The sequence below is a fragment of the Sporothrix brasiliensis genome (assembly GCF_000820605.1).
Source record: "Sporothrix brasiliensis 5110 chromosome Unknown Cont22, whole genome shotgun sequence".
Taxonomy (NCBI): domain Eukaryota; kingdom Fungi; phylum Ascomycota; class Sordariomycetes; order Ophiostomatales; family Ophiostomataceae; genus Sporothrix; species Sporothrix brasiliensis.
In genome coordinates this window covers 1,220,277-1,243,038 of record NW_024467141.1, presented here as the reverse complement: position 1 = coordinate 1,243,038, position 22,762 = coordinate 1,220,277, and the positions used below count along the sequence as shown (strand labels likewise).

General features: G+C 55.1%; 9 protein-coding genes across 9 annotated transcripts; 5 read left to right on the top strand and 4 right to left on the bottom strand.

The window, feature by feature from the left end:
• Window positions 1-1,443: 1,443 nt before the first annotated feature.
• On the top strand, window positions 1,444-2,163 carry SPBR_08675 (gluconokinase; the record flags this gene model as incomplete). Its single annotated transcript, XM_040766913.1, has 1 exon — window positions 1,444-2,163. The coding sequence occupies one exon, from the start codon at window positions 1,444-1,446 to the stop codon at window positions 2,161-2,163; it is 720 nt and encodes a 239-aa protein (XP_040614638.1).
• A 633-nt stretch (window positions 2,164-2,796) lies between these two features.
• SPBR_08358 (2-oxoisovalerate dehydrogenase E2 component (dihydrolipoyl transacylase)) lies at window positions 2,797-4,474 on the bottom strand (the record flags this gene model as incomplete). Its single annotated transcript, XM_040766596.1, has 2 exons — window positions 2,797-4,154; window positions 4,234-4,474. The coding sequence occupies 2 exons, from the start codon at window positions 4,472-4,474 to the stop codon at window positions 2,797-2,799; spliced, it is 1,599 nt and encodes a 532-aa protein (XP_040614637.1).
• An 809-nt stretch (window positions 4,475-5,283) lies between these two features.
• On the top strand, window positions 5,284-6,460 carry SPBR_08529 (F1F0 ATP synthase assembly protein Atp10; the record flags this gene model as incomplete). The annotated part of the gene is made up of 3 exons (XM_040766767.1): window positions 5,284-5,759; window positions 5,831-6,005; window positions 6,077-6,460. The coding sequence occupies 3 exons, from the start codon at window positions 5,284-5,286 to the stop codon at window positions 6,458-6,460; spliced, it is 1,035 nt and encodes a 344-aa protein (XP_040614636.1).
• A 396-nt stretch (window positions 6,461-6,856) lies between these two features.
• Window positions 6,857-7,648, bottom strand: SPBR_08655 (golgi family SNAP receptor complex member 1; the record flags this gene model as incomplete). Its single annotated transcript, XM_040766893.1, has 2 exons — window positions 6,857-7,471; window positions 7,580-7,648. The coding sequence occupies 2 exons, from the start codon at window positions 7,646-7,648 to the stop codon at window positions 6,857-6,859; spliced, it is 684 nt and encodes a 227-aa protein (XP_040614635.1).
• Window positions 7,649-8,832: 1,184 nt separating this feature from the next.
• Window positions 8,833-9,457, top strand: SPBR_08701 (large subunit ribosomal protein L35e; the record flags this gene model as incomplete). Its single annotated transcript, XM_040766939.1, has 3 exons — window positions 8,833-8,931; window positions 8,990-9,117; window positions 9,226-9,457. 3 exons carry the CDS (start codon window positions 8,833-8,835, stop codon window positions 9,455-9,457), a joined length of 459 nt encoding a protein of 152 aa, XP_040614634.1.
• A 917-nt stretch (window positions 9,458-10,374) lies between these two features.
• SPBR_08179 (uncharacterized protein) lies at window positions 10,375-12,845 on the bottom strand (the record flags this gene model as incomplete). The annotated part of the gene is made up of 3 exons (XM_040766417.1): window positions 10,375-10,643; window positions 10,724-10,864; window positions 10,931-12,845. 3 exons carry the CDS (start codon window positions 12,843-12,845, stop codon window positions 10,375-10,377), a joined length of 2,325 nt encoding a protein of 774 aa, XP_040614633.1.
• Window positions 12,846-15,541: 2,696 nt separating this feature from the next.
• SPBR_08739 (uncharacterized protein) lies at window positions 15,542-16,016 on the top strand (the record flags this gene model as incomplete). The annotated part of the gene is made up of 2 exons (XM_040766977.1): window positions 15,542-15,790; window positions 15,861-16,016. The coding sequence occupies 2 exons, from the start codon at window positions 15,542-15,544 to the stop codon at window positions 16,014-16,016; spliced, it is 405 nt and encodes a 134-aa protein (XP_040614632.1).
• A 460-nt stretch (window positions 16,017-16,476) lies between these two features.
• On the bottom strand, window positions 16,477-20,291 carry SPBR_08092 (ATP-dependent RNA helicase DDX46/PRP5; the record flags this gene model as incomplete). The annotated part of the gene is made up of 4 exons (XM_040766330.1): window positions 16,477-19,304; window positions 19,401-19,740; window positions 19,851-20,118; window positions 20,188-20,291. 4 exons carry the CDS (start codon window positions 20,289-20,291, stop codon window positions 16,477-16,479), a joined length of 3,540 nt encoding a protein of 1,179 aa, XP_040614631.1.
• Window positions 20,292-21,210: 919 nt separating this feature from the next.
• Window positions 21,211-22,235, top strand: SPBR_08573 (high mobility group, hmg1/hMg2 protein; the record flags this gene model as incomplete). Its single annotated transcript, XM_040766811.1, has 2 exons — window positions 21,211-22,071; window positions 22,119-22,235. 2 exons carry the CDS (start codon window positions 21,211-21,213, stop codon window positions 22,233-22,235), a joined length of 978 nt encoding a protein of 325 aa, XP_040614630.1.
• Window positions 22,236-22,762: the final 527 nt, after the last annotated feature.

Below are 22,762 nucleotides of genomic sequence, written 5' to 3'. Positions count from 1 at the left end.
CAGTGCTAATAGCAAGTACACGCCCACGGCAGTTCGTGAGAGATACTTTTGTGAGCTGTGCTGCCCTGGTTCCAGCACTGCCGCCCTGTCCATCCCTCGGCCGATCCCTGGAGTATCTGGACTGCCACCACACCCACCCTGCAGGTGCATCAAAGACAAAGGTCATCCTGTGTCACATTTGCCAGCCGTGACGGGGTGACGAGCGTGACGAACGTAGCGGGGAAAGAGAACCAAGACGAAGCGTGCCCTGGAGACAGACGAGACCGCCTTTTTGCCTTGACCGAGTAAGAATCCAAGACATGCAGCCCGGCAAGGAGGGGCGTGTAGACCGGTGACAGACCAGGATTTGATGCTTGTCTTAATGTTCCATTCGAATGTGCAGCTGTGCATGTTGAACTGGTCCAGCCAGGCACAAGCCTCTGTGTGAAAATACTTACGTTCCACGGCATTCACTGCTCCCCCCATGCCCCTTCTTTTATTCGTGAGGAATCTATTCGAGCACTTCAGCCGCCGTAGGCTGCTGTCTTTGTCCAGTGCAGTTTTAGTGACCTGGGAGGCCCCGGTCAAAAACGATTGTCATGCTCTGTACACAGTAAGTAGCGAGGTAGGTTTTCTGCTCGTCTTTATTTGGTCAGTTGACGAACTAAGGATTATTATTTTGGTGGTTATTTTTCTGGCGTGTAATTTACTGGGGTGGCCGACAGGTTGGCTTGACGCTGGAGTTGCCGACAGCGCCACCGGACACGGCAAGGAGGCAACTTTTGCGTAAGAAACCTATGGCCCCCTTTCCCGAACAATACAAAGTGACTTGTGTATTTTTCTGCCTTGTCCTGTCGTAGTTCTCTTTCTTTATTTCTCTGACTTCTTTGAATAAGCTGCTCGTTCTTTCCTCTTTTGTCGTCACCCTCACTTCCTTGCCTTCCTTCCTTCCTTGCAACCATCACTGTACACCCCCCCCCCTCCTCCTTCCTTCTTTCTGTCTTTCCTATTTCGACTCCGTGCCCGTATAATAAGAACGACTCTCCTCTCCTCCATTTCGCTTCCTCGTCATCGCCTTGTTCACCCTCGCTTTTTTTCCACAGACACTCTTCTTTTCCCACTACCCATTCACTCGCCTCCACGCGGTTTCACTGCAACCCGTCGTTTACACGAGTGGCTCTTCTGTCTGTTGTCCACCTATAAATATGCCTACGACCCTACCATAGCATAACCGAGCGAGTCGACCAGCAGTTGCCGCATAGGTTGGACGAAAAGAGCAGCGTGAAAACAAGCAAACCCCATTAAAAAAAGCCTTTACGAATTTACGCAGCATTGGGACGGGAAAACGGGTTACACAAAACGGGCATTGAATAGAAATACCGGGAGCAACACCGCAAAAAATAAGACACGAGACGAACAGACGAACAGACGAACACTACATAACACCTCAAGCCATCCGACACTATGCTCTCCTCCTACAACTCTCCCGTGGCCGTTGGCCCGACCTCTCCCAAGCTGGCGGCCTCTAGCGCAGCAGCCACCGTTGCCACGACCTCCGTCATGGCCAACGGCGTCAACGACGTCGCGGCCTCCCATGGCACCAACGGGTCCTCGGCGCATAGCCGCGGCAGCAGAGTCCACCACATCTGGCTGGTTACTGGCCCTGCTGGATGTGGCAAGAGCACCGTCGCCGAGCACCTTGCCAACAGCCTCAACCTGCACTACGTCGAGGGCGACGAGTTCCACCCAAAGGCCAACATTGACAAAATGAGCAACGGCATCCCGCTGACCGATGCCGACCGCTGGGACTGGCTGACGGCCCTGCGCGAGGAGTCCATGCGCCGGATCTCCGACGGCGACGGCCGCAACGAAGTCGTCCTGACCTGCTCCGCCCTCAAGCGCAAGTACCGCGACGTCATCCGCGTCGCGCCGTACTTCAACACGGGCGTCAGCCTGCACTTTATCTACCTGTCTGCCGACCCGCAGGTTTTGCTCTCGCGCGTGGCCGGTCGCAAGGGCCATTATATGGGTGCCAACATGGTGCAGAGCCAGCTGGATATTCTGGAGCCGCCGCAAGCCGACGAGACAGATGTCATTTGCTTCGACGTTGACCGGCCGCTAGATGAGGTCAAGGCCGACGTGTTGCAGAGGGTCCAGAGCATCATCAACGAGGACAAGGCTTGATTACATGGAGTGCTTCTCCTCTTACGCATTGTTTATGTTTTTTTTGCTTGGGCTGTTTGAACTGTTTTATTTTTTTACTATTCGCTGAAAGCGAGATATCCACTTGCTCTTCCGTGTCGATGGTTTCTTTTTTGTTATTTCTTTTGTCTATCCATTGTCAAATGCGCCTGGGCGAATTTTATTTCCGCCATCATAATCTTTTCGTGCTGCGTTTGAAGCATACATCTTTCTGGGAGGACAGGGAAAACAAGGCAAACAGATATGGCGTTTTCTTTGATTTTCAAATTTTATATTCTACCCATTTCACGAGGTCCAAGCATACATAGTCTTTGGTGTGTTACGATTATTCTACACGTTCAAGGTAATGCAAGACCTTTCATAATGCCAATACGGTTTTAAGTTCAAAATATGTCTCGAACCACATGACCATCCGTCTCAATGTGTTCTCAAAGGTTATCGTAAACACGCTCAAATTTAATCTATTGAATGCGTTGTAGATACATATGCAGTGCTTCTTGCCAAATTTTAGCTCTATGAAGGCGCGCAGCCTCATCTCGAATATTAGCATCAATGCTGTCGCCGCTATGCCTCGTCGCCGTCAGTCCAGGTTATTGCTTCCCTCTTTAGTCCATCCTATCTGAGCTGCACAATCATCGAATCTGGCCGTTCCACCATCTCCCGAACCACCTCGGCCGCTCTTGCCATCGTCGCGCCGTCCACTACCCGGTGGTCTGCTGAGAAGCTAAAGTGGCACACGTGCCGCTTGATGACCCGCTGGCTCGAGCTGTCGTCCGCATCATCCGCAAAGGCCGGCACCGTCCGGACCCGGCCAATGCCCATAATGGCCACCTCACGCTCCACAATCACAGGGCTCAGGTACGTGCCGCCCACGTTGCCAATGTTGGACACAGTGATGGTGCCACCTTTCAGGTCTGCGGGCGCCAGCTTGCCGATCTTGGCCAGACCCTGAAGCCGTGACAGCTCACTCGCAATGGACAGTACGCTGCGAGCGTTGACGTTGCGGATGACGGGCACAATGAGGCCGTTGGGCGTGTCCATGGCCACGCCAATGTTGTGCTGGCTGCGGTAGACCAGATTGGGCTTGCTGGTATTGTCGGCGGGGACCTCGACGCGGGCATTCAAGACGGGGAACTGGTGCAGGGCCATGGACATGGCCTTGATAATGAAGGGCATGTATGACAGCTTGGTCACGGCGGGCGCCTCGGCGCCCGTTGACGCAGCCACCTTGGCGGCGCGGGCGAGGGACGCATTGACGCGCTGGCGGAGACTGTAGAGCTGCGTAAAGTCGATTTCGTCGGCGTACAAAAAGTGAGGGATAGTCAGCGACTGGGTCATGGCCTTGAACATTTGCAGCTGCGTGCCGCCAATGGGCACTGTGGACTCCTGCTGAGGGGCGTCCTCGGCATTGATTGTCGCCGCGCCATACGACGGGCCAGACGGCTGTATCGCAGCCGGGGGTGGCGCGTCACCCTGAGCAGCGCCGCCGCTCTTCTGCTCAGCCACGTACCGGTGCAAGTCCTCCTTCGTCACCCGGCCGTCCTTTCCCGTTCCGGCCACCTGCGAAATGTCGACGTTCAGCTCCTTCGAGAGGTGGCGGACCGCCGGCGTAGCTAGCGAAGTGCCCGAGAACTTTTGCTTCACCGGGGCAGGGGCCTTTTGGGTCTCCTGCGACGTCTCTGCTACTGGCGTCTCGGCCGCCTCTGCGGCTGCATCAGGTGCAGCTGCAGCTGGGGCAGGTGTCTCTTCAGCGGCACTGGTCCCCACCTCGTCGGGGATATCAATGTCCACAAATGCCTTGCCCACCTTGGCCATCTCGCCCGCCTCGTAGTGCAGCTTCTTAACCACACCGGCAAAGCGGCTGGTGATCTCGACGGACGCCTTGTCGCTCTGCACCTCGCATAGTGGCGAAAACTCCTCGACACGCGCGCCGGGCTGAACAAACCACTGGATAATCTCGCATTCGACAATGCCTACATAGGACAAAAGCATCAAGTGTTAGCCGTGCCACGCAATCCTGCACGTCCAATTCGACTCTTCCAGGTCCCTTACCTTCACCAATGTCGGCAAGGACAACCGGCTTCACAACCTGCATGCGAGTTGACGCGTGGAAATGCCGGGACGAGATCAGCGGCCGAGACGCGGTTGACGGTGCCGCAGTTGGTCTCCGCAGCTGCGTGGCTGCCGCTGCCGGTGTTGTCGACAAGTGTCTGCTGCTGCTCCCACTCTCTACCATCACCAGTCGCGTCGATGCAGGGCGCAGGGCGCCTCGGCAGCCACGTGGGAGAAACATGGCTTTTGAGTGTATGTATGTGGAGAGGTGGTGGGATCCGGCGAAAGCGAGGTTAGGTCGGCACGGCCTCGATCAGAAATCAAGAACAAACACCAGTGATTGCGACAATACAGAAAGGAAGAGAGTGAGGAAAAGAAGGAAGACAAAAGGTCAAAGCTGGTGATTTCCAATTGCCCACCCAAATCTCACTATGAGTTTCTCTTTTCTTGTCTAGCCCGAGTGGTTTCCCTTTTTCCTAGCTGCTGTCTCCTTCCTCGACGGGCAATGAATTCAGTAGACCGAGCTATTTGGCTGCAATTCGTGTGGCTGGCGACGGCTTATGTTGTTTTGGCAGGCACGCTCCGTCTCGCAAATGACGTTGTGCCCTGCCGAGAAATGCCCAAGGCATGGGCGCCGTGGATAGCCGCTCTCCCGCTGTGGTATGGATATGGTGCTCGGCTTAGTTTCAGCACCTCGCCAGGGGGCCACTTGCCAAAGTCCGGGGAGGGGAACCGCAATACTCCACTAGCTCCTGCCATTTTTCGTTCCTGTGGCCTGTCTTCCAGAAGACTAAACAGGTGCCCCGGAACGTGCCACAGCAGAAAGGCGGTGTCGCTAGACTGCCTCAAAGCGGCCCGCCAGGCCCTGCAGGCCATTAAACCAGAGCGGCAAAATTCTTGCAGATGCCGACAGGCGAGCTATGGGGTCATTTTGGCGAGGGAAAAAAAATAGATGCAGGTCCGGGTCCTAACCTCATCCCTCGGCCAAGCTCCGACCTCCCGACACGGTATACCCATTGGATTGGACTTAAACCCGATCCCATATCTCAAATGGCTACCCATCGGATAGGTGTCGCGACCCTTTCGCGCAGGAAAGGGATTGGCGCACTGTGGACTCTCCCAACGCCATTCCCATCGGCCTCGACGCCGGCCGTGACAGCATCGTGTGTCTTATGCCAATGGCGCACATTCAGCACAACCGGGCGTACCCGGCGCGATACGAAGCCGACGATTGCTTCCAAAGCCAAGGCGGGCACCAGCACACCTTCCGCACAGCCGGAAGCGCTGGCAGAGGCTGGAGGTGAAGCTAAAGACGCCCCTCCGCCAAAGGTCAATGCTTTGCCAAACGCGCCACGCTCTTATGGCAAGCGAACCGACGAGTTCACGCCGACGCCTCTCCCACGGCCAATCGGCATGCCGGCACCACCGATGGCGGGTGAGAACAGCGGTATCGATGCGCGGACGCTGCAGCAGAAGCGCGACGATTTTGTCAACTACGAGAAGCACCTCGAGCGCCGCAAGGAGCTGTAAGCCCAATGTAGTTGCTGCTGGTCCCATATCCTGACAATCTGCTAACACCCACGTTTTCTCTGTGTAGCAAGACCAAAATCGTAAAGCCGTACTTCCGAGACTGGACCAACCTCCAGTTCCAAGAGGGCAAGACCTTTATTGCGCCTCCACGCCTGTTCCGGAGCGACGTGTCCCTCTACTTTCCAAACCTCGTGGGCCAGCCCCTGCTGTCAGCCGACAAGGCCAGGTCCAAGAACACAGAAGTCAGCACCACGCCGATTTTTGAACAGAACGCCGCCACGGTCGTGGCTTTTTCAGCAGTATGTGGGCCGAGAACCAAGTGCGCACGTTCATCTCGCCCGAGGAGAATCCGGAGCTGGCCGAGGTGCTGGCGGCCAACAGCGGGCCCGGCAAGGCACAGCTGGTGCAAATCAACTACGAAGACAATGCAATGCGCGCCTGGCTGGTGCGCCTGTTCCGCGGCTCGCTGCGCAAACGCGTCAACGAGCGTGATCGTGAGCGGTACCTGCTGGTGAGACAGGGTGTCACGGATGACATCCGTGAGAACATTGGCCTGCTCAATAGTAAGGTCGGCTACATCTACCTTTTGGATCAGCAATGTCGTATCCGCTGGGCCGGCAGCGGTTCGAGCCAGCCGGAGGAGCGCCAAAGTCTCGCCAAGGGTGTCCAGCGTCTGCTGTCCGAGGCCAAGAAATAAGGCGGCAATAGTCACAAGGTCTCTGTGTGTCGGACTCTGCAAAAAAACGAACTCTTCTCATATTTAAACACGGCCCCGTGACGATACCCAGCATCTGTACCATAGAAACAAGCGACACCATAGTGTACATAAAATAGGAAAAGCCGCAGCAAAACTGTACATAAAGAGGCAAACGGCAAACGTTGAGATCAAGGTCCCTAGGTTTTCATGGGAAATCAAAACTATGTATGGTATGTGCCTAACGATGGAGTGTTCCATGTAAACGCCGTGCATAAAGTAGAAAGGGAAAGAGGAAGCAAAGGAAGCAAAAGAAAACAGTCGCGACCGCATGCTATTGTGTGAGAGTGTGAGAGAAAATGAGAAAGGGGGAATCGTTGGCAAGACAAAGAATAAAGGTTACATGAACCAGAAGAAAACAATAAAGCACAGCGCAATAAATGAACCCATGATAATGCCGTCCCGCCGCTTCTTGGACGAGATACGCCCAATAAGGGTGTTGATGCCCGGCACCTGGCTCGCCGCCAGCGTGATCCGTCGGTTGATGTTGGTCAGCGTCTCACGCTGGAGACCAAAGTTCTCGTTGACGGCGTACGCCTGGCTCAGAACGCTGTCCACCATATTGTGGCTGTTGTCGATACGGCTGCGCTCGCCCAGCATGTACTCAGCCTCGGCGGCCTCACCCGTCAGCCCACCACCCTCGGCCCCGTCAGCACCTGCGCGGTGCGAGTTGATGTCGTTGCGGACATGCGCCATTAGGTTAACGCGGTCGCGTGCATGGTTGAGCTGGACCTTGAGGCGACTCAGGTCCCGGCGGTGCTCTTCGTACTTTTCGCGCAGCAGCACCAGGTTGTTTTGCTTGACGGCCGAGGCTGTGAGGTTCGGATCGGAGTCGAGAATGCGGGTGAGTTGGCGGATAAGATTTTCTCGCTTGCTCAGAATCTCTTCGAGCTTCTTCTCCGTCTGTTTCTCTTCGTCCGAGGGCTTTAGTGGTATCGACGAGGTTGCCGAAAACTGTGAGTAGGTGTGAAGATGGCTTTCAGTCTATCGGTGCGAAGGAAAGGAACTTGTCAGCTCACTCTTGCAAACTATCGGCTTCCCAAGTCACGAGAGGATACATACTTGGCTCTCCAGCGTGCGCACTTGCTGCCGCAGCTGTGTCCAGCCCGAGTTTCCGCCAGCGGAAGCCATGGCTGTCAATTATCGGATATGATCTGAGGAGGAGTAAATGGATACAAAAACAGGAGAGCTGCTAGTTCATTCCAACCGTGGTTCTTGTGATGCTCTCCGTAAGTGCTCGGCTTCGTCGGTTGCACACGTGGGTCCGGTGTCTAGGAGTTTTGTTCTTCGCAGCTTCTTCAATTTATTTTCAATGATTTCAAAGCGTGCGTATTATCGTCTCAATTAGGTGGTCGTACATGCGCTTGATTCGTGGTGATGCAAGATGGTTGTATGTCCGAGAGGCAACAGGATTCCAGAACCAGTCATAGATGGAGAGGAGGGCAATGAGGTCACGGTCTTCTGTTACGGAGTCTAGCCAAGACCGAGCTGGCAAGTTTACGGAGTAGTCGCATTCGTCGTCTCTTGTGGCGCTATTGTGGCTGAGACAAGCTTTCTTATGGCACGTGACAATTGCTGACCTAAGACAATTCTACCCGCTACCCAAAAACTGCCATAGGGTTCGTCGGCCCTAGAATATTTTTGCCGCTAGTCAGCCAAACTGAGTGGACGAGTGGACACTACCAAAGCAGAGGGGGGCTTGCTAGTGCCCCCATGAAAAAAGTTTCTATGCCCTTTAATTTTTCTCGCACGCTTTTCCCGTCTTTGACATCTCGTGTGCACGACGACCAACTCTCTTCTCGACAATCATCACCACAACACACGTCGACAACCCCCCCACGACGACAAATCCTCAACAAAATGGTATGTCATTAGAGATAATGTATTGTCTTGCAGTCGGTGCAAAGAAGGAAATGAAACTGGGATGGAATGGGAAGGAAAACGAACAACGATTATCGGTTGAACGTCTCGAATCGAAACACGGTCCAACAGTCGCTCTACTCGCCCGCCCGACGATTTCGTCCACAACGGCCCCCGTGTTGTCTCGCCATTTACCTCCAGATACCTCCAGATATCTCAAAGGCATGCAGCGTTGCTCGCCGAATTTCTGATACGACAAGCTGCATGACTTCATGAGTGAATGGGATACTCTTTTCGAACCGGCTGGACGACAATGGAGGTGGAGACTTGCATCATATATCACCAGCAGCGCACGAATCGGTTGTGGAACAATATATTTCGAAAGCGTCGGCAAACTTTACTAAAACGGCGGGCGTCGTAATCCACAATCGACTGAGCGCAACGTTGCGGAATAGATGCCGCATGACATAAGACCAGACTACCTCAACCGTCAACAAGGCGACCGACCGACACCGACATTTTCGTTAAAAGAGGAGGATTGCCTATCTGGGGACGTCACATTCACATTTAAAGGAATGCCGTTGCTAACATATACAATAGTCTTCCTCCAAGGTTAAGGCCGGTGCCCTGTGGCCCAAGAGCAAGGATGAGCTCGTCAAGCAGCTCGCTGAGCTGAAGACGGAGCTGAGCCAGCTCCGTATCCAGAAGATCACCTCGTCGGGTTCCAAGCTGAACCGGATGTAAGTTTGAGCATGCCCATTTTCAAATTTCCACTTTCCACTGGCATTTGCACGGCGCCGACGCGTTGTTGCCTACTTACCGTATCGTGTCTAACTCTTGCCTCCCAGTGGTGACGTCCGCAAGTCGATTGCCTGCGTCCTGACCATCATCAACGCCAAGCAGCGCGCCCAGCTCCGCCTCTTCTACAAGAACAAGAAGTACCTGCCTCTGGACCTGAGACCGAAGCAGACCCGCGCCATCCGCCGGCGGTTGTCCGCCGAGGATGCCGCCCGCACCCTGACCAAGACCAAGAAGCGCCAGTCTCACTTCCCCCAGCGGACCTTTGCCGTCAAGGCATAAGCGTCTTGTTTTTGCGGTGGAGACTTTTTCGTCATGATTTGAGGCCGACGATGGGACGGTAGTTTTTCAAGGATCGAGGATTTTGACACAATACAAAAACAAAACCTCTTTGTCATCTTGAAAACTGTGTGCTGTTTTTCTTTGTTTCTGCTTTTATATCATGGGAGACTCGGGGAACAACAAAAAATAACAATAGGGGTGTTTGGTTTTATTACAGCGCTCTTTTGCTCTCTCGCAAAACAAACTATAAAAACTCACACGACAACCAAACAACAAAACAACATCCGGGGAAATAGGTGGTATTTCGAGGGGGGTTCTTTTTCTTGGAACGGGCCACGAGCTTTGCATTCTACCATTTTCATGGATACGAAAATCCATACCAAATAAAAAAAGAGTAAAAATTATAAACTGCCGCCTTTGTGTCGTGACAACAATGGCTTCTATGAGTCTCTCATTTTGTGAAGAACGCTGTATATCGACCCCGGCTCCAACATTGAACACTCTCTGCCCTCACTAAAGGTCGAGAAGTCGCACAGACAAAACATTCTCAGCTACACCACTCACTAGCAGGTCTTGTAATGAAACTGTTATTATAAAAATAACAATAGACTAGAAGACCGAAAAGTTTCTATGGTCTGATGACTATATTTTGTCATTCAAGACGAGTTACGGTTCTCCTTATGAACTTCCGTGTTCTTTCTTCTACGCCTTTATGAAGGCACAATTTTCTATGCTATGCCACTTGCTCTAAACCGTCCAACCCTCAACGCCGTTCCAAACTGAGAAAAATACAGGCAAAATCAAACTCCAAATCAAAATCATACATGAACATGAACATGGAACAACGTAACAGGAACTTCCACAAACACATAAAACGACTGGAAAGGGACGTTCACTCCAGCCTGGTCCATCAAGGCTCAAGCTGCGACGGTTTTAGCGACGAGCGAGCTGTTGGCTACAGGTTTGGCGATAGAAGACGACGTGCTCTTGCTATGCTGGCCGCTGTGTCGGCGCAGCTGGTCTTTTCGGTGAAACGTCCGATTGCAGCCAGGAAACTTGCACTCGTACTGGCCGTCGCCAGTATGGATGCGCTTGTGTTTGGAGAGATTGGACGACTCGCTGAACTCCTTGTTGCAGTAGGGGCACTTGAGTGGTCGCACCTTTGTGTGTGTGCGAATGTGCATAGCTAGGACGCGGTCAGCAAGGGAGCTTATGGTTCAACAATGTAAAAAATGTAAAATAAAAAGGTGGAGGGGGAAAGCGTACTCAGTGCACTGTGTTGCCGGAAAGTCTTGCCACAGATGTCACACGATAGCGGCTTGCTGTCCTCATGGATCAGCTTGTGTTGAAGCAAGGCCTGGTTGGCGGAGAAGGACTGGTGGCAAATGTCACATGTAAAGGGTTTGTCTGAGATTGTTAGTGTGTGTTGTACAGGAAGGGGGGATTTAAGAAAATGAGAGAAAAAAAACATACTGCCCGTGTGAACCTGCATATGGCGGTCTATCTTGCTCTTCTGAGCAAAGCCACCCTTCTCCTCACTGTCCCGGCGTGTGCAGCCTTGCCATCCGCATGAGTATGTGCCCCCCACATCTCTCTTCAGCAAGTGTGTATGGGCTGCGAGGACGTGCTTGTGAAGCTCACAGGCAGAATCAAAGGACTGGCCACATGGCTGGCCACCTAGAGTGTCACACCAGGCGCACTCAAACATCTGAGGGCCGGTATCAACAGCCCCGCCAGCAGTCTTTTGTTGACTGTTTTCAGTCTTGAGGCCAGGGGTAGCCGGTAGTGGCAGCTGAGTCATCTGCTTGGTGATCTGGGGAGAGGTCATCGCGGGATCTTGTAGATGCTTCTGTATGGCTGCATCGTTCAGCGAGTCAAAGCCAAAAGTTCTGAGAGGAAGAGAAGAGTCTGGCAATGTCAAGCCGCCAACAACGTCCTGGCCGGATTGTGGCAAAGAAGGTGTTCTTGCCAGATCTTGAGAGACTAAGGAAGCAGAAGGCGATGCAGAAGAGGCCATGTCTGGAGTCTGATCCATCTGCAAGTTCTGTTGCATGGCAGGGAATTGAAGGAGGTTTAGGCTCTTGCGGTGCTCGTTCCATAAATGCTGAAGCATAGCCTCGCCACTTGGGAATTTGGCACCACATTCCACGGCATCGACGTGGTTGTGCGAGTGAACATGGCTGAGTCCTTGGCCATGGCCATGGTTGGCGTTCTCATTCATGATCTGGTTCAAGTCAAGGTTATCAAAGAGACCGCCTTGACTGTCGGTAAAGTGACGCATGTGGCACTCCTGGTAAAAGCTGGGGTCTTCGACAGGACAAACAGAAGCTGTGCATTCAGATGGGTTGAGGGGGTTGTGTGAGTCGCGTAAGTGCTGGTAGTTTATCAAGAACTGCGGGCTAATGCATGTTATGTCTTGACCAAGGCCGAACTGCAGACAAGAAGGCTCAGACACGGATGTTCCAGAGTGTTGATGGCCATGGTGGCTATCTACTACTGGCATTTGTTGTTGTTGTTGTTGTTGCTGCTGCTGCTGCTGCTGTTGTTGTTCTTGTTGTTGGCCGATTTGCCCCTGCTGCTGCTGCTCTATAAAGGATGTGAGTGCAGCCGCAGCATCGGCATCTTCTGGTGACAGAGCAGCAATGACTGAAACAGTGTCGGATTGTCCTTGGCAGTCCTCGTCCTCGCAGCAACCCGAGGGGTTGATAGCACAGGCCGTGTCGCGGCAAATGTTGTCAGCGTCGCAGTCACTGCCGCAGGTCGAGCCTTCATCATCGTCGGCACCGTCGTCAGCGGCACCAGAGTGCATAGAGTGCTGAGTAGGTGGTGAAGATAGCACAGATAGTTGCTCGGCAAAGTCGTTGGCATATGTGGGTGAATTCAAGTCAGGGGCCGTGGGACCAACTGAGGAAGGAATGAAGAAAGAGCCGCCCGTAGTAAAGTCCATTAGGTTGAGCGCACTACCCTGGGTGCCGCCTACAGTCGTAGGAATGCCCTGCATGCCGCGCTGGTTTTGTCCGCTGTGGCCACTGGACACGACACTTGGATCAAAGTGACGAGTATGGAAGAGCATGTGCGCTGCTGAGGCCGAGTTGCCTCCGTGGTAGAGGCCGTGATGATTGCTACTGTTGCTGCTGTAGTGGCCACCCGTAGGGCACTTGGGAGGATGTGCGCAGAGGTCATCGTGTGACGTGCGGAGGGCGGTGCCCAGGCCGGCCTGTTGGTCATGGCTGACGCACTGGGGGCTTTGTACGCCGAAGAGCTTCCAGTCATCCATGTCGACGTCAGCAATCTGCGAATTACCATCAAGCGAGAGAGCGTCGCCAAAGGACTCGAGGTAGGAAAAGTCTAGCGACCCCTGATGGAGGCGGGAGTTGCTGCTGTCCATTGCGAATGTTTTGTGTGGGTGCATATGATTTGAGAAAGGATGAAGGCCGGGGGATAAGTGGCAACGCGAGAAGTGAGAAGTGAGAAGTGAGAAGAGGAAATATGAAAGGGGAGAAGAGGAAAAGTTTCCACAAGAACCCTTCAAGCAGGACACTGAACAGGAGGTGCAGGATCAGACGACGTAGAGCCGGGACCGAACACATGTGTTGGCAGGAATATGAAGCCGGCGATGTCAACACAGGGCATCAGCAAGGCGCCTCTGGTTCATCGACACAGTCTCTGATCAGGAACGGTGCACGGTGCGCGTAGCAAGATGCAGGCCATTCCTCTCCAAAGGGAGGTGGTAGAATGGTAAGTGTAACGTGTAGCAGGGTGTCGTTGTACGGCCCGTCCGTAGGGGTAACAGACGAAGGTCGAAGAGGGTGAGGTGGATGACGAGAATACACGTCGAGGAGATGAGGGGAGGCGAGGAGCCGACCGAGATACGGAGGGAGAGAAGATGGTAGAGGGGAAGAAAGGAAGGGGAGAGAGAAACAGGCAAGAGATGCACAAAGAGTCTGGACAGGTCCTCCGTGCCTGGTTGTGATATGGCAAGGCAAGGCCGGGGCTTGAGACGGGCAGGAGCGATGGCACTGTGAGGTTTTCTTTGGTATTACAACATACATTGGCCCTAGATGTACCTATTCAGTGGCATTTGGCTGTGTTTTAGTCCTCGACATACAAGCATGATCCAACGGCTTTTAGCGCATAGTGGAAAGCGCCACTACAGTAATACGGCTTGATACACAGCGCCTTCCCTTTTAAAAAAATTCTTCAGGGCCTCCTTCGCAGAGCAAATGGTAGAGAAAGGCCACAGGGTCAGGTTTAACCTCCCCCCACCTACTCTCACGGACCCACTCTAGCAGAAATTCATGGTTCTTATTGGTCAGAAATCGCTCGGAACTACACAAGGCTCCAGAAAGCACCAAGAAAACCCACCCGCGGGACGAGCGTTTGAGAACCCGGATGGTCCTCTGGACGTTTTTTGTGTCGTGCTCGTACGAGATGCGGAAGCGCAAACAATTGTGTTTGTAAGAACAGAGCCAAAGAAGTACAGCCAAAGCGCCGAATGATGTGCAACCCCCCATCTCCATAGAGCAAGAGACGCAGAAAAAATACCAAAGAAGCAAAAAGGAAAAAGCAAAAATGCTATTGCGATCACCTGCTGAGCAAAAGGGCAAAGTGCCCTTCACCCAGCAAAAGCAAGAAACCCGGAAGTGGAAGAGTAGTTTCCCTCTTTTGTCTTCAATTGGCCCTGTGGCGTTGCTTTGCTGGGCTTTCCTACTCCCCAGCTTGCGAATTGTGCATTGGAGGACCCGTCAAATGGCCTCTCTTGCAAGCACATAATATTTTGCTTACTGCTCGAATCAATGAAGGCCAGACTGACCGACGGCCTGCCAACTTCGTAGAGCGCCTTTCACCACATATCGTCAGATTTGATTCTACACATTACCGTCCGTGACTGCGCAGCTTGGGTTTTCGTTTTTGCTCCTCGTTCGTTACTTTTGGTTATTACGAGCTCTTCCCGAAGCCTGTTGCCAGAGGAGAACCCGTACTCGTAGATTTTTTTTTTTTAAACACTTCTTTTTGAAAACTACAATATCAACCTTCGGCGACGCATCTCTTCACCTTGCATGCTTTTATCGTGCGGTGATATTTGGTACAAGGTACGCCGGTGGGCCCTGAGTGACTCAAACAACAAAAACTTGATACATCCCGTCCATCAAGAGTCCCCGCGGAGCATGCGAGTGATTGCTTCTATTCTTGCCTTTTCCATTCCTTGCCCTCGAATATCAACTTATTATTGATAAGGCTCCGCGAAGCAAAGACAAGGCTAACCGAATCGGCCGTCGATGCACACTTGGCAGACCGTATCACTTGTAGGCGAGTCTACGACCAATCGCCCTATCGTCGCGAGCAAAGAAACGGCAAACGCTGTTCAATAGCAGAGGTGGTGGAAACGGCGCTTATTGTTTGTCAACACTTATTATTTATCTTTACGGACAGTGGTACTGCCAATACTTGTCGTAAATCATCATGCGCGATGTGTTTTACCTTACCAGGCGAATAGTGTCATCACACGCCGTTCATATAAAGGCGGTGAAGCGTCTCCTTGCCTTGTCAGCAATTTAGCACGGCAGAATTGGTCTTCAACTGTCGCCGCGTCATTAGGAAGGAGCAAACAGCGCCACAAGTGCCAATATCCCAGGCAGCTCCAAAAGAGGGGTCTTTCTCCACGCGAGCTTCTCCAGAAGGGAAAGGACGATTCCAACACAGCCTGGCTCAACTTGGCAATTGCGACTTATCGCCATTTTCTGCATCGAATTGCCTCACCAGTCTTTTCTTCCCCGTTTCCTCTTCTAGCTTGTAGCAATGTAAGAGCGTTGTCGCCCGCCTGTCGTCCGTCCCCGACGTTATTATCCCACCTCTGAAATAGTCGATTGCCTGGAACTCGATTCAGCACATCGCCCTCCCTAGCCGGCCATCGCAACCTCCCCGTCTCCCACGTTCCACCACAGCTGTCCGTCTTTCCGCCACTTGGGAAAGGAGCGGATCTTTCGCAGACGACGTCCTCCTGGCTAGCACAGTCGCCTCTCAACGGCCTTGCCTGGATTTCACCTTCCAATCGCGGTCCAAAGTTCTTCCGACTGATACGCAATGGGTAACTTGTGTGGCAAAGTCGACAAGGACGACGGTGCCTTTGACCGGCCGGGCCGCACACTCGGCGGAGCTGGCACGGGGTCGGGCAATGCACGGCCAGTCGCAGCGGGCGGCGGAGCTCCGGCCAAGACTGCGCCAGTCCCGCCGCGCGTGGGAGGCCCGGCACGCACGCTCGGTGGCGCCAGTGGCGGGCCGGGATCGTCTGCGGCCGCCGATGCACGAGAGCGAGCCGCCGCCGCAGCGGAGGTAAGTAAACGCACCTTGTTTTCTGTGATTGCGTAGACCGAATCCTGGAAAGTGAAGACTGACTCTGCAGGCCCGGAATGCACCAAGGGCGACGACCGGCAAGCTGGGCGCACAGCTCGAGGCCCAGCGGCGCGAGAACCGCAGCGAGACATTAAAAAAGGCCAGCGAGGCCGAGGTGCGCCGGCGCGAGATGGACGCCCAGACGTCGGCGGCGCAGTACGACTGATTCTGGACACAACAACGGAGTACTTGCGTCGTACGTGAGAAGAGTTTGGGTGCGAGCTATGGCAAGTATGCGCACAGATGACATGTGGGTGCTGGGTGGCTGTGGCCGGAGAGCGATGGCGAACAGTTGTTTGCATTTTATTCTGGTTAGTCTTTTGCGTCTTCACCTTCTCTTCACGATTGCGAGCGTTTGCATTCTTGTAGCTTGGCACAAGCCAGCAGGCGGTTCCATTTCCATTTCCACATATACTTTCTTTTTCATATTCATTTCCATTTCCATGCTCTGAAGATCTATCATACACAGCCTTCACAGCTCATTTTCTTTTATCTAGTATTTTTTTTTTGGTCCCATCAAAGATGGCGCCTCCAAACGCAAGCATATATGAAACCCCAAAGTACATTAAACATGATCAAAATATGCACCACCTCCTGCTTTTGCTACATGACTGTTTGTTTGCCTCTCACGTAATCGTGTACCGTCCACTGGCCGGCGCCCGGCTCTCTGCATCCGCTGCAGCTACCGTACCCTCGCGCAGCAAACGTGTCAGTTCAGTGAGCGCATTGCCCACAGCCAGCTCCGTATCACCCTCAATGAGCAGGTACAGCTTGGCCTCGCCACCCGGGGGCACCTTGGCACCGGCCGCGTAGAAGGTGCCTTTGGTCGTAATCGACGTGCCGGTCGAGTCGAGAATCTTGGCCACATTTGTCCGGTTCGTGACGGCCCATCGAGCCTTTTGCGGGAAATCGTTGATCTCGAGCGTGGCATGAAAGGCGCCTGCATCAGGGCCCTTGTTGTCGATGGCCTGGCCAGAGCGCAGCTGGCCGGCTCGGGCCAGCCGGGCATTGATGTCGTTGATGGCCGACGCCGCCTTCTCGAGTGCTGCGCCGCCACCAACGCCTGGCTTCGAAGGCAGGGCCACACCCGGTGCGGCATTCCCGGCCGCGGCCGCCGACGCCGCCGCACTGCTATCGCCACCCTCGTTGGCCGTGTCGCGCGACACAATGGCCGACGCTGCGGACTGTGCCAGGTTGCTCGCGGCCTGCTTCTTCTTATCGTCCTCCTCGGCGGCCTCCTTGTCGGGCTCCTCGTCGTCGCCTTCCGCCTTGTGTGTCTTGCGCTCGCGCTGCCGGGCGGCTTGCCGGTCCTTGTCCAGCTTCTCGAGGCCCTTGCCGCCGAAGCCCGACTGGTCCTTGGCCTTGCCTGCCTTGACCTTCTCGCGCCACGCCTTGCGCATCTCGGCCAGACGCTCGGGCACGGGCTGCCCACTCTGCTCCAGCGCCTTGGCGATGCCCGGTGCACAGTTCTCCTGGTCCTCCGTGATGAACGTGACGGCAGTGCCTGTGTTGCCAGCACGACCCGTACGGCCGGCACGGTGCACGTAGTCTTCCAAATGGTTCGGCGCATCGTAGTTGACCACCAGCTTGAGCTGCTTCACGTCCAAGCCGCGCGCCGCGACCGATGTCGCCACCAGGACAGGGCACACGCCGTTCTTGAAGTCGGTAATCGTCGAGTCGCGGTCGTTCTGGTCCTTGCCACCGTGCAGCGACATGCAGCCATAGCCCTTCAGCAGCAGCTCGCGCAGCAGTTCGTCCGCCTTTTCTTGCCGCTCCACGAAGATGAGCGACCGCACGTCCTCGTCGTTCATGTAGAGCTCGCCGAGGAGCTCCAGCAGCCGGAAGAACTTTTCCTTCTCCTCCCGCACCTCGACGATCTGCGTGATCTCGGGCGCCACCACGCTGCGGCCGCCGACAATGATCTCGACGGGGTTGTTGAGCACTTTCTTAACGAGCGCGTCGATAATGCGCGGCATCGTGGCCGAGAACAACACCGTCTGCTTGTCGGGCCGGATGTTGGCAAAGATCTTCATCACCTGCGGCTCAAAGCCCATGTCAAACATCCGGTCGGCCTCGTCCAGGACAATGTACGTCGTCCGCTTCAGGCTCACGACGCGGCCCTGGTTGGCCGCAAGCAGGTCAATCATGCGGCCTGTCGTGGCCACAATGATCTCCGCGCCACGCTTCAGCTCCGCAATCTGGTCCTTGATGGGTGGGCCGCCGTAGGCGCAGACGGCGCGGAGCCCAAGCGCTTTGGCAAACGGCTTACAGTCCCTGTGTATCTGCACCGCCAGCTCACGCGTGGGCGTCAGGATGAGGCCGATCGGGCCCTCGTTGTCCTTGACAGGATCCTGGTCCATGATGTGGCGGAACATGGGCACCAGGAACGCCATGGTCTTGCCAGAACCCGTCTTGGCCACGCCAATCACGTCGCGGCCCGACATGATGACGGGCAGCGCCTGCATCTGGATCGGTGTTGGCTTCTCGTACCCGAGCTTCTCCACGACCCCCAGCATCGTCTGCGTCAGTCCGCAGTGCGACCATTTCTGCACCGGCTTTGGGACGTCCTTGCCGGAGACTTTGATGCCGTCCAGGTCCAGCCGCAGCTCGGCGACCTCGGCCTCCGTAAGCTGGCTGAGATCTGACGGCTCGACCCAGAAGTTCTTGCGAACCGGCGTGATGTCCAGTTTGCTGTAGTCGATCGTGGGGATCTCCTTCTTCTTGCGCTTGGCCGCCATGGCCAAAATGGATTTCGCATCCAGGCTGTCCTGGGCCTTGGTAAAGTAGTCTTCGTCATCACTAAAGTACGCCTCAGGCTCGGCTGCGGGCTTCTTTGTTTTCAATGGCTTTTTCGTGGCCGGTGCCTGGTCGAGGTTCGCCATGAACGCATCGAGCGGGTCGACGTCGTCGTCCACGTCCATTTCGGTCGGGGTTTGGGGCGCGGCATCTTGTGTGCGTGTAAACCCGTTCACTTTAGCGGGTGCAGGTTTCGCCTCAACAGCTGGTTTCGCCTCATCAACCTCCATGGCTTCTGGCTCGGACTTGACGACCGGGGCAGGTTCTGACGCCGTCGTAGACTGCGGTGCATCGGCCGTTGGTTCTGACGAAGAAGTGGCATTTGTTTCTTCCTCGCCGGCGCCATCAACAACAGCGCCATCGGGTGCATCCGTCTCGATCGCCATCTTTTCTTGTAAGATGCGTTCGTCGCGGCGCTCGCGGGCAGCACGAGCAGCCGCAGCAAACTCCTCTTCGGTGCCATCGAATCTACCATCGTCCTCGTCATCCTCGTCTTCGTCTTCGTTGTAGGGGGCATCGTCAGCGTCTTCTAGAGAGGCATCGGGGAGCTTAGCTAGCTTTCGCTTGGAGGTCTCCTCGTCGTCGAGGTCGAGCTTGCGCTTTCCGGCAGCAGCGTCGGCGGCGCCCTTGCCAAATCCGAAACCGCTAAACGGCTTGGCTGCAGATACGTTGGATGCTAAACGTGGAGACCAACTTGTTAGCAGAGATGCCCTTCGTTCCAAGTCAGACCAGAACGAGCTAGGTTGCAACTCACCCTTTGCAAACGCCTTCTTGGCCGTGGGCGGTGCCGGCGCTTTGCTCTCCGCCGTAGCAGGCTTCCCTAGAGTGACAGATCCAAGCAGCCCAGGCGAGTGGTGTCGAGCAGCAGATTTCTTAGCGATGGCCTTTGGGTCGAACTTGCCGGCATATGCGGCGTCAGCAGGCGCTGCTGCTGTAGCCAGGGTGTCTGTTGCAACTTGTGCTGCGAATGCGGGCGAGGCAGCCGCCGTGGCCGACGGGGATGCAGATGCTGCCGCGGCCTGTTTCTGCTCGAGCTTCTTCTTCCAAGCCTCGAGCTTTGCCAGACGATCGGCCTTCTTTTCGGCCTCGGACTTCTCGCGAGTTGCAGCGGCTGCGGCACTTGTTTCCGCAGGAGTTTTTGAGGTTGCGGAGGCGGGCGTTCCCCGTGGCGGCAGTGGCGATGTTGCTCCTCTGCTATGGCTACGAGGGGCTTCGGCTGTGCCTTCCCGTCGGCTGCCGCCACGGTAGCTGCGGTCGCTTCGGCCACCATCACGGCTGTGGTCCCGACGTCGGCCTGCCGGCGAACGAGATCGTGACCGCGAGGATCGGCGTCGGTAGTCGGAGCCTCGGTCGTTCCGCCAGTCGTCTCGGTCTCGACGGTAGCCTCCTCTGTCGCGCGAGCGGTCCCGGTTTCGGTTTCGGTTGCGGTCTCTGTCGCGATCGCGTGCTTGGTCTCGATCGCGGTAGGTGTGCTGCAGATGCGTTCCGTTAGAAATGCTTCTTCCCTCGCCGTAAGGGTGGATGCGTCCTCTCACATTTACCGGGCTACGCGACCGGCGCCGGCTGTCGCGTGGTGCGCCGTCTCGCCGGTCGCGATCGCGGTCGCGATCGCGCCTGTCGTCATCTTTGCGAGAACGCTTTGCATCGTGTTGACCTGCAGGAGATGGTGAGCGTGAGGTCCTGGGCCGAGCCATGGTTTCTTCTGAAGCGAGATCCTGCGTCTTCGGCTTTGTGTGCTTCGGCGGACCTCGTCTTTCTGTTTCTTTCTTTTCTCTTTTCTCTTGAATTGGCTCAACACGTCAACATTAGGTGGCTAGGTGGTGGCTACTTTTTTTATCTCCCAAGACGACAGATGGGACTTGAGCAGTCAATCTGCTTGAAAATGAAATGGCAGACGAAGAAAGGAGGTGAACAAAGCAGAGAAAAAACTTAAAACATCGTCCACTGGAGCCTTGCCTTCGATGGATTTAGGCAACGCGACTCGATGATGAAAAATTGGAGATTGTGGAGCGTGGCTCATTCACGTGACCCCAGTTGCTTCTTAGTCACGTGCATCTTCTCGACCAGCTTATGCGGGACCTAGAATGTAGTGGATTGGTGCAACAGCTTAGTCCAATAGCAACGGACGAAAGCGGAAGGCCCACTTGTGTATAGTATACATATGTTGTATGCAGTTATGACTCCAGTTAATAAGTATCCTCTACCACTGCCTTGTCGTCATTTCCCGAGACGCAAGGAGCTCTGTAAAACAAGGGGGCTGGGAAGCACCTGCCCACATGAGACTCAGCGCGCCCAGACCACACCCAGACCGCAATCGCACGCGATCATACGGTCTGTGTATTTTCCGTCCAAGGGAGCCGCGAATTTTCTGTGCGACAGCAATATCACGATTCGTTGTGCATCGAAAAAACTACGTCGCAACGCCGCAACTGCCCGCGCTTATCAACATACCGGCGACACGGTGACCAACAGACAATCAAAACAAACGAATCCCCGCGCAATTGTCCGCGTCTCAACAACCACAACCGTCGACGCACAACAAACATCGCCCTCCCTGCCCAAAAATGCTTTCCGCCAACGTCCTCCGCGTCGGCGCCGCGGCCGCTGGCCGTAGTTTCACAATGAAGGCAGCCGGTGTCAGCACCGGCGCGCCGCTCGCCTCCAGAGAGGCCGCCCTGAACGCGTTCCGTGCCCAGTCGACACGCGGCTTCATGGCCGCGACGGCCGTTGCGGCAGCGGCGACGACCAAGGCCTCGCCGAAGAAGGCGACGACCGCCAAGAAGACAGCGACCAAGGCGGCGCCCAAGAAGACGGCGGCGGCCTCGGCGGCAGCGGCGGAGAAGAAGAAGAAGGCGGCGGCAGCGGCCAAGAAGAAGGCGGCGGCCGCCAAGAAGAAGGCAGCGCTGACGCCCGAGGAAAAGGCCAAGGCACAAAAGCGGGAGCTCAAGAAGGTGGCGTTGCTGCACGAGCCGCGCAAGCTGCCGGAGCACCCGTGGATTCTCTTTATCACGGAGAGCACCAAAGGCACCAAGGCAGAGGACGGCGGCAAGGCCAATCTCGCCAAGATCATGCCGGGGCTGAGCCAGGCGTTCAAGGCGCTGTCGCCGCTGGAGCTGCAGCGGCTGCGGGACACGTCGGAGAGGAACCGGGCATCGAACGCGGAGGCGTACAAAGAGTGGGTGGAGGGCCACACGGTGTCGCAGATTGCCGACGCGAACCGGGCACGGCTGCACCTGAATCGGCTGGGCAAGACCTCCAAGCACCGCAGCATCACGGACGCACGCCAGCCGCGGCGGCCGACGTCGTCGTTCTCCCTCTTCACCAAGGAGCGGTGGGGGTCGGGCGATTTCACCGGCCGGCCGCTGGCTGATGCCGCGCGTGCTCTGTCCACCGAGTGGAAGAACCTCCCGTCGTCGGAACGCCAGGTATGTCGACGCCTTCTACCAATTTCTTTGTTTTCTTTCGAATCTAGGCTAACGAGACCCAGCGCTACGATGACATTGCCAAGGCCGAGGCCGACCGGTACGGCAAGGAGGTCAAGTCGACCTTTGGCCGGACCGTGAGCAAGTCTCCGTCGCCGTCTGCGTAAAATTGACGTGGCCCGAACGATGTTCCGTTTTTTTAGAGTCGTCTGAGAAGAGCCGTTCTCATCCTTAGTTGCACCAAGTCCCTGATACTGATATTCCCTTATCGTATTTTATCCATTTCTTTTGTCATTGCCTTTATGTTTTCTTTTGCTTGAATTATGTGCGGCCGTCGTCTCTTTCGCGGCGTTTTCAGCTATGCTTGCTTGCTTGCTTGCTTGCTGCCATGCTTTCTGAGTTTTTATGTACCCTACTCTGAGTGGCCGGGGAAGGACGGGAACAGGAACGGGAACAGTGACAGGAACAAGGAACCGGAACCGGAATGAGGACAGAAAAGGATCACGTTTATGTTTACTGACGGGCGGAACGTTAGTCTTGAGCAGTTAACTGTATTGTATGATTAGGGCCAACGGTACTTCGCTGTGCTTCGTGTATCTTCAACGATTTCAAGTTTGCTTGTTTTTATCTGTATTGGCCCAGCTAGGGAAAGCATGGTATCTCGTCTCTCGGTGTGTCTCATAATACATCCTCC